Source organism: Protobothrops mucrosquamatus, unplaced genomic scaffold (assembly GCF_001527695.2).
Source record: "Protobothrops mucrosquamatus isolate PMUCROS unplaced genomic scaffold, P.Mucros_1.0 scaffold953, whole genome shotgun sequence".
NCBI classification, from domain to species: domain Eukaryota; kingdom Metazoa; phylum Chordata; class Lepidosauria; order Squamata; family Viperidae; genus Protobothrops; species Protobothrops mucrosquamatus.
The window spans coordinates 281,381-291,236 of record NW_015387198.1 but is presented as its reverse complement, the minus strand read 5'-3'; the positions used below and the strand labels follow the sequence as shown (position 1 = coordinate 291,236).

Genomic DNA, 9,856 nt, shown 5'->3' with positions numbered 1-9,856 from the left:
TATCCCATTTTTTTTCCTCTAGGAAGCCTATATACTGTTAAACGAAATAATGAGCCATTTTAGAACAACCCGGTCAGATTTAAACTGAGTCCATCTTTCATATTTCAAGGAAAATTCCAAAGTTCTTTGGAAACTTTAGAGATGTTTTTTTTTCTAATGTAATGGATTAAAGAGCTTAAATGTTCTAAATAGAAGTTTCACCACATTGCAATCTTGCCTCGAATTTGTAAAATAAATAAAACCAACGTTTCAGTTCTATGGTTTGTGGTTTCTTTAATAAATTGTATTTATTCCTTGGTTTTTATAGAATTCAGTTGAATAATTTGTAACAGCTCCTGATAGAATATGCAGTAACTTTTTTTTTTTTGCCATCCAACATCTCCCTTGGTATTAAATGCTACATTCTTGTTGTGCTGTTTATGTCATAGATCACGGGATCTTTTGGCAACCCACAAGATCCCTCAGAGAAAACAGGTTCTTCAATTACTTTCATGACACACAGAGGGACGTAGCCTCTCCCAGCCAAACAGCATTAAGATTCCTGAAGAGGGAAGCAAGTACTGTGCCAACCTGGCTGAAATGAAGTACAAGGATTACATGAAAATGTGTATAAAATACATTGGTTGCACCAGAAAATACTTAGCAAAACTGTAGGTACAATACAACGTGGGTGAGAGGAGGAGCCTCGTTCAGGAAACTGAATATGCTGGTTCTAGATCCAACACTTTGCACACTTGCCAGGGCTTGCACACTCAGGAATGGGGAGTGGGAAGCTCGTCAAGAGAAGCTCCACCTCAAGAGTGGAGCTTCACTGCATCTTAAAAGACTCTTAGTCAGTTGCAATCCGGCGCAAGCAGCATTTTGTCGATTATGGGCAACGGCAAAACAGAAGGCCCCATTGTGCTGTTGGAACTTAGCTGCAGTGGCCAGGACTTGATGTTTTGGCTCACGGGTCCAAGTGTTTCGAAGAGGTATCAAAAGTGTCTTAAAAACCTTTATAAATAGATGCAAAAAGTATACTAAAAGTATCAGTAACAAAACAGCAGCAACTATTCCATACGGTCATTGACGCTCCGGAGGCAGCTGTGGAGGAATAAGTGTTTGGGGTTTGGGCCGATGGTAGGTTTTGTTCCACGCCAACAAGGCAGTACGGCCACCAGGAGGAGGAGCCCTCCGAAGAGCACACACAGGCCACTGAAGTAGAAGGCCACGTCGTAAGAAGCAGTCCAGTCATAAAACCAACCTAAAAGAGAACAGAAAGAGATGCCAAAAAACAGATCCAAGCCTTCTTGTCTCACACCATGGCATCAAAGGAAGTTTCCTCTTCCATAAAAATGTCACACCAGAGCGTGATTGGTCAGGAAACTGCCAGTCAAGGATACCAGTGCTTTGAACCCAAACCATCGACACGCCACAATGGCAGCCGATGGCTCCGCTCCTGGCGGCTGTTGTATCATAGAGGTAGAAAGGATTTATAGGACTGTATGGAGCACCAACCAGGATATGAGTTTTTAAGGATACTGAGAATATAGTGCTGCACTTGTCCATTGTAACTGAGTAAAGCTACATCTCAGCATACTAAAAAGCAGAGACATCACCCTGCCAATAAAAGTGCGTACAGTCAAGGCCATGGTTTTCCCAGTTCCAATGTATGGCTGTGAAAGTTGGACCATAAGAAAGGCTGAGCACCAACGAATTGAGGCCTTTGAACTATGGTGCTGGAGAAGACTCCTGCGAGTCCCCTGGACTGCAAGGTGATCAAACCGATCAGTCCTAGAGGAGATCAACCCCGACTGCTCTTTAGAAGGCCAGATCCTGAAGTTGAAAATCAAGTACTTTGGCCACTTAATGAGAAGGAAGGACTCACTGGAGAAGAGCCTAATGCTGGGAAAGATTGAGGGCAATAAAGAAGGGGACGACAGAGAATGAGGTGGCTGGATGGAGTCACTGAAGCAGTAGGCGTGAGCTTAAATGGACTCCAGAAGATGGTAGAGGACAGGAAGGCCTGGAGGAACGTTGTCCATGGGTTCGCGATGGGTCGGATACGACTTCGCAACTAACAACAATGCTACATCTCCACTAACAGGTTCTGTAGATGGAGGGCTTTTTTGAACAGAAGGAATGGTATTTGGCTGAAATGCCGACTTACCTACAATTGGGGGTCCCAGGCTGTTTCCAAGTCCAGCAAAAAACATCAATATGCCATAGGCATGGGTCAGTTTCTCGATTCCCACCGTCTGGGTTGTGATATAGGGGAAAATCGACCAGTTTCCCGCCAGGAACCCTAAAACCGCCGAAAGGATTGCCAGAGCACTGTAGCTTTGGGCGAAGGGAATTAACACCAGGGCTGCTGCCGTCAAGATCAACGTCAGGACGTAGAGATACAAAGCGTTAATCCAGTCTACATCTGCCAGGGCGCCCAGGGCCAGCTTGCCCACAGCGGTCATAATGCCGATGATGGAGATCAGAGGGATGACGCAGTCCCCCTCCACGACATTTGAGCTCCTCGCCACGTCCTCCATGAACAAGGAAGGAGGGAAGCCGCCAACGTCAAAGAGGAAGATGGCAATAAACAGGGCGGAGAAGACTTTGTTTTTAAAAAGACTCAGGGTGTCCTCCCAGTAATTTAAATACAGGCCCCATTTCTGCATAGCCAGTTGTTTGCACAGGTACGTTTGTTCTGAGACTTTCTTTGGGTAGCTCTCGGACTCTCTGGGGGAGGCCGAGAGCAGCTGGCTTTGAACTGGGACACCATTTGCTTGGTGGTTGCTGCCCGCCTCCTGATTCTCCCCTTTCCCCTCACTCTGGGCCTTTTCAAGTATGGTGATGTGTTCCTCACGAGAGGTCTTCTCTTTTCCGTTATAAATGAGGTATTGATCCGGAACCTTCTCCAGGTTGGGCTTCTGGGCCACCGACAGAGGCCTCATCAGGCTGCCACAGGCTAGGATGTTTAGAGAGAGAGCGCCAATGATCAGCAGGCAGCCATCCAACCCATACAGTTCAATCAGCTCTTTCTGTAAGGCAGCATAGATGAAAAGGCCAATGCTTGAGCCTGGAAGAAGAGAAGCACATTGTCAGTAGATCCATGTCACCGTCTGCTGTGCCTTGGCTGCCAGTGTAAACAATGTAAAAGTAATGTAAAAAGCTGCAGAGCAAAGCAACAACATCAAAGGGCTTCTAGAGCAAAGCCAACAGTTGTTTTCAAAATTGGTGTTTCCACAGAGGCTAGAAGAAAGCAAGGACTGAACCAGATCACCCATTCTCTGTCTCTCTCTCTTTTAATTATCTTATCAAAATCTAGCTCATTCCAAGGACGGAATAACTTGAAACTGATTAGAAGTAATGTTCAACTGTGTGATAAATGCAAAAATCCAACTTTTGGCGTTTGGGAGATATAATCGCCGTCAACCAAAGTACCGCATAAGTTCATTCCCACCCAGGGATCAATGCCAGCTACAAGAACTTACCTGTGGAAATGAGACCGAGTGCAAGGCCTCTACGTTTGTCGAAGTATTGGCACGTGATTGTGACGGTGGCCGTGTACAATAAGCCACATCCAAGTCCTAAAGGCATAGAAAAGTTTATGGCATGTAATCAGTGCTCCAGTACTCTTGACTACTTTTGATTAATTTCACTAGTCTACAAATTTTGGGAAATTATCGACCTCCGAGATAAAATGTGTTCGTTCTTACATATTTTGATTAGGTGAATTTGAAAAGAGGTAGTAAAGGTGCTGGTTGGCTAATGTTTTCAAGATATTTCACAAGAAAGATTTATACACAGGCGAGTGTATTTGCCTACAAGGAAGGGAGGTGTCTAATGATCATGATGCCTCGTAACGTCTCGACAAAGTACTGTAGAACAATGAAAATGGTATGACATGGAGACCAAATATTATTACCTAACTGTAATTTATTGTTCTTTTATTCCCAGGCACATTTGTCTTGATCAGACCTACGCATCATATTATAGTTACCTCTGGTGGCTTGTGAAAGTACCGTGGCCTAACATTTTCAAGGAACGGTTGCGTGATATTTTCCCCTCAGAAGCCAAGAAGCCTCAAAACTGTGTAAACAACTGTGTAAATCTTCTGCTACAGTTGTGGTGAGGTTACATTTGCATCTCAAAAGTGCAGTGTGATGGTAGTGGTAAAAAAAGGCATACCACCTATATTTTGGATGCAAAATAAGGGATCACACAAGAGTCGGGCACCTCATTATTGTTGCATTACATGTGCAACTTATCTGTGTCATTGGCTAAACAAGAAGAAAAAGGCCATGCCTTTTGCAGTCCCAATGGTGTGAAAGGAAGCCACCAATTCATAGTAGCCACCGCTATTTTTGCACGTTCCCCCAATTGCAAAAGGGATCTCAGGAAAGAAGAAGTGGACCGTGGAATATCCAAACATTCCATCCACACTGCGTCCTGTTCCCCATGGTGAGGACTTGCCAATTTCAGATCCACCAGAATCCTACTCTCTACACCAGTGTTTCTCAACCTTGACAATTTTAAGGCATGTGGACTTCAACTCCCAGAATTCCACAGCCAGCAATGCTGGCTGTGGAATTCTGGGAGTTGAAGTCCACATGCCTTAAAATTGTCAAGGTTGAGAAACACTGCTCTACACTCAGAGGATGAGAAAGATGATGAACAGGATGCAGCTGCTCTTGGGCCATCTATGTCAGCGGACCTAAACTTTAGCCGACCCTCCTGAACCACATCTGATTTCACAGAGTCAACTAAATGACCTGGTCAGGGATTTGGAATAGCCAAAGACTTAAGGCAGAGCTACTGGGCTCCAGATTACAACAGTGGAACCTCTTGCAGAGTGTAAAAAGCATGAAAATGTTACATGAAAAACCAATAAATGAATGGAAGGTTATGTTTTATTGGTATCGATAAAAAGATAAATTTATAATGGTTGGCGTGGCACCATTCTCATTGCTATATCACAGTTTGTAGAAACGTTATGGAGCCTAATCGCACATTCCCCTCGTAATTTTGAATTATTCTGGTGCAATTTCCAAGCCGTATCTTGGAAACTGGAGCCAATTAAAACTCCGGACTTCATTTTCCTTGATTAGTCACCCAATTCTGGTAAAATTTAGTTACTTTCATTTCCAAAGCTTTCTCCTTATAAACCAGTGTTTTCAATGAAAGGATACAGGAAACTAGTCTGGAGGGTTCCCCAAACTCTATGGGTCCAGCCGCGCTGTTCACCTGAATATCAGGCAAATTCTGGTGCCCAACAAGTCTCTTGGAAATTCAGCCACCCACTAGGGAAGATTAGAGTCCAGGTTTAAAGTCCAGGTTTAAAGTCTACCTTCCACAAGATGCCTTTAACTCCTTAGCATTTGGTTCTCTTGCTATCTGGTGGGGCCAAAGAGGACCTTGTGAATTTTCTTACCGACAATAATTCCATAAGAACAAAAAAGAAAGTAGATATTGGGTGCAAAGCTGCTCATCATCAGGCCTCCAGCAACCATGAAGCTACTGAAGATGGTCACTGGCCGTGCGCCGAAGGCAGAGACACAGGTACTGCAGATGGGACCTTCATGAGAACAATCGGGGGATGGGCGGGGGGGAGAAAAACACAGGAACAATCTTATTTTTGAATTATTAAAAGAAGGAGTCGATCAAGAGATTGGTTGACCTCTCTTCAATCCAAAAAGGAAGACTCTAGCTCATGGGTAGGCCACCTAGGCTCTTTTATGACTGGTGGACTTCAACTCCCAGAATTCCTGAGCCGGCATGGCTCAGCTTGGAAACCTCTCCCTTTCCCCTCAGCATGGCTGGGTCAGGAATTCTGGGAGTTGAAGTCCATGAGTCATTGATTAGTTTCCATCCGTTGCTTCTTGTCCTGCCTTCAGGCGCTTTGGAGAATAGCTTGACTCCCTCTTCTTTGGGGCAGCCCCTGAGATACTGGAACACGGCTATCCTGTCCCCCCTCATCCTTCATTAAAACTAGACATATTCACACTTATCCCTGCCACTCATGGGGATGGTCTATTTCCATTCCTCCCTCACTTCTTCTTCTTCCCCACCGGTTCTTGCTTTTCTATTCATCCTTGCTTGCAAGACCTGCTAAACCTACAGACTTCCAGTGCATTCATGTTTCCACTTTTAAATCTATTTTTACCACAAAGCAGTTAGAGAAAGGCCAGCGACCATCTCCTTTGTTGTGACTCACACATTTATCCCAAAAGCCTTTGTATTTTTTAACGTCCTTAAGGTATGCAAAGTCATTGTGCTACCATTATAAAATCCACCAAGGTCAAAATCATTTTTTTTAGATACCAGAGAAGTTATTATCACCTCTAATGAGCGCTGTCAAAAAAAAATCACCTCTTATCAGCCCTAGCCTGCATTAAGGAAATTTGCATATAGATACAACTCTGCCAGATCATTTATTCAATCTCTTATTACTCAACTCTGTTCTGCAAATGGAGAGGCAATTATTGCTTCTCCTGTAATCTGCATCTCTATATATTTCTATTTTTTTAGACTGCAAAGTTTTAAAAGCATTTTCCTTCAATGCTTCTCACACACGTATTGGCTTAAATATAGTATCATCACCATCACTACCATTTTTTTTATAAAACAAAAAGACAAAGTAGTTTACAATAATTAAAGTAATCTTTAAAAGCAATAAACAAAAATCCCATATTATTATTATTATTATTATTATTAATATTATTAATAGTAATAATAGTAATAATAGTAATAATAGTAATAATAGTAATAATAGTAATAATAGTAATAATAGTAATATTGGAAGGGACCTTGGAGGACATCTAGTCCAACCCCCTGCTCAGGCAGGAAACCCTATACCATTTCAGACAAATGGCTGTCCAGTCTCTTCTTAAAAACTTCCAGTGTTGGAGCATTCACCGCTTCTGGAGGCAGGTTGTTCCACTGGTTAATTGTTCTAACTGTCAGGAAGTTTCTCCTTAGTTCTAGGTTGCTTCTCTCTTTGGTAAGTTTCCATCCATTGCTTCTTGTCCTGCCTTCAGGTGCTTTGGGGAATAGCTTGACTCCCTCTTCTTTGGGGCAGCTCCTGGGATACTGGAAGGCTGCTATCATGTCCCCTCTTGTCCTTCTTTTCATTAAACTAGGCGTTCCCAATTCCAACAACTGATGCGAGAAATAGGGAATCTCTAGAAATGTCGTATTTGCACACACAGCATCTTTGGCACAGGGAAAAATTGAAGGGCAGGATTTCGCAAATTAGATAGCTCAGTTCTGTGCGTTCACCGCAAGCAGAATAAATTACACTCATTTCAGAAAGAATGAAAATAGAAGTTGCCATTCGCAGAGTTAGGTTTGTTTTTTTTTATAAGCTGTTGAATCTCCAGTATGCCTGTGTTAACCTGGCTCAGTTCAGCGGAAGGACAAAGAACTATAAAATGTAAAAATATCCAACACGGCCCATTAAAAAAAAAAGAATCTGTTTTTAATCTGCAAAATCTTGCTCTCAAATTCTGTCGGTCAGACATTTGTAAGGGAATTGGGGAGGACGGGGATTAATATGGGATTTTAATTTTCTGTTGCTTTTAAATATTACTGCATCCAGTTTTGGTCACCAGATGTAAAAAAGATGTTGAGACTCTAGAAAGAGTACAGAGAAGAGCAACAAAGATGATTAGAGGTCTGGAGGCTAAAGCATATAAGGAACGGTTGCTGGAATTGGGTATGTCTAGTTTAATGAAGAGAAGGACGAGGGGGGACATGATAGCAGTGTTCCAATATCTCAGGGGCTGCCCCAAAGAAGAGGGAGTCAAGCTATTCTCCAAAGCGCCTGAAGGCAGGACAAGAAGCAACAGATGGAAACTAATCAAGGAGAGAAGCAACCTAGAACTAAGGAGAAACTTCCTGACAGAACAATTAACCAGTGGAACAACCTGCCTCCAGAAGCGGTGAATGCTCCAACACTGGAGCATTATTATTATTATTATTATTATTATTATTATTATTATTATTATTATTATTATTATTATTATTATTATTATTTGCATATTTCGATCCTAACTGCAGGAAAGGGGATGCACTCTTTAGCCGTCTGTGCTTCGGAGATTAGGCGTCTCTCACAAACCAAAAACCACAACATCTGTCTTATACTTGACTACCTGCCAAACTGAAGTGGAAAGCAACTTCCCACGGAAATCATTGCCACCATGTTTTCTAGAATTAAGTAGAACAGCACGACCCCAGTAGATTATCTGAAGAAAACAAAACCAGGCTGATGAGGGCAGATGGCAAATAAATGACTTTTCTTAAACTCCTTGTAATAAAGTTGCTGGTGTAGGTCACTTGGCAGTGAAGTGCCGTCGCTGGAGCTGATCTTCCCACTGGAAGAGAGGCGAACCCCCCCTTTTCAGCGGAGTTTTATTCCTTTAAAGCAGGGGTGTCAAACTCAATTTCATTGAGGGCCGCATCAGCATTGCGGTTGCCCTCGGAGGGGGGGCAGGGTGGGTGTGGCCAGGGTGGGTGTGGCCTACTGGGTGGACGTGGATGGAGTGGGTGTGGCCTACTGGCTGGGCATGGCCAGCTCTACATCATTCGTGTCAAGGGTGCCTGGGGGGGGGCCTGGGCAGGAGTGGGACAGATCTGAGGGTCTCTGGCAGAAGGGGGTGGGACCGGGGCAAGCGCCAAGGCATGGTCTATTTCTTCATTCCTCACAAAGGGTGACACCTCCCCAGCATGCACCCAGGGGATGGGGCCGACGCGGCAGGGCCGATTCCTCGCTGTTTCCAGACGGCCTTGTGGAGCTAAGACTGAATGCGTTTCAGCATAAATGGCCACCACAAAATTGTACATTGGCTCCCGGCCGGCCTGGGCCAGGGCCAAGGCAGCGGGGGCCGTTCCCTCACTGTTTCCAGGATGGCTTTTCAGGCCACATGAAACCACTTCGCGGGCCGCATCCGGCCCCTGGGCCTTGTGTTTGACATGTTTGCTTTAAAGCAAAGGTCTTCTAAATAAACCCAAGGGTTAGATATTTCTTGTCTCTTTTTTGCAAGGAAGACTTACTTGCGAGCAGGCCCACGCCACTGGCCAGGGACCCGACCCAGGCGGTCTTTCCTTTCCCTTCTCCAAAGAGGTCCAGCCATTCCACGTAGAGCACTCCAACTGCCAAGGGAGACCCGTAGCACAAGAACTGGGTGAAGAACGAGCTGAGGACTATCACCCACCCCCAGCCGCCGTTGGGCGATTTCTGGAACACCATTTTCCACCAGGATCCGAGGAGTCACAAGCCCTGCGGGAAGAAAGACAAACAAATGGGGGGAAAAGGACACAGCTGCCCGAATGCTGAGCACGCGCTGAAGGCCGTCATGAATCTGAGCTCAAGGATGAGAAGAGGAGAATGACACAAGACCTTGGGAACCTGCGCCAAGGCCCACGGCCAGCAACCTCTGGTTTCCGTCCAGCTGCTCTCAAAAGCTGCATTCAGCCCAAATATTTTCTCTCACGGCCACCGGCTGGACCACGGTCTGTCCAAGCTGTGACTTTGTGGTCCTCTGGACAAACAGCTCGTTGGAACAGCCCTGAGTGTGTGATGCCACAAAACTGCCTCTTCCTGCCTCGCTCTTCAATGAACTAGAACAGTGATGGCGAACCTTTTAGAGACTGAGTGCCCAAACTGCAATCCAAAACCCATTTATGCATCATCGAGTGCCGGGGGGGTGTGGCCCATTGGCTGGGTGTGACCCATTGGCTGGGTGCGACCCATTGGGTGGGCGTGGCCCATTGGGTGGGCGTGGCTGCGATGGTAACAGCAGACTGGGTGGGACTAAAAAGTTCAATCGATCAATTCCAACTTTGCAAGACCTTTTTTTTCCCGCGAGAAGTTGAAATTGAT

General features: G+C 44.8%; 1 protein-coding gene across 1 annotated transcript; it reads right to left on the bottom strand.

Moving 5' to 3' along the window:
• Nucleotides 1-256: 256 nt before the first annotated feature.
• Nucleotides 257-9,223, bottom strand: SLC16A9 (solute carrier family 16 member 9). The gene is made up of 5 exons (XM_015819570.1): nucleotides 9,028-9,223; nucleotides 5,408-5,551; nucleotides 3,468-3,563; nucleotides 2,150-3,052; nucleotides 257-1,243 (listed from the first exon to the last, which is right to left on the bottom strand). Exons 1-5 carry the CDS (start codon nucleotides 9,221-9,223, stop codon nucleotides 1,050-1,052), a joined length of 1,533 nt encoding a protein of 510 aa, XP_015675056.1. The 3' UTR covers nucleotides 257-1,049.
• Nucleotides 9,224-9,856: the final 633 nt, after the last annotated feature.

Coding starts and splice junctions, on each gene's coding strand:
- SLC16A9 (XM_015819570.1), bottom strand. CDS start 9,223: ATGGTGTTCCAGAAATCGCCCAACGGCGGCTGGGGGTGGGTGATAGTC. Junction 5,552..9,027: donor TGGCGTGGGCCTGCTCGCAA/GTAAGTCTTCCT, acceptor GTTCTCATGAAG/GTCCCATCTGCAGTACCTGT. Junction 1,244..2,149: donor CCTGGGACCCCCAATTGTAG/GTAAGTCGGCAT, acceptor GTTCTCTTTTAG/GTTGGTTTTATGACTGGACT.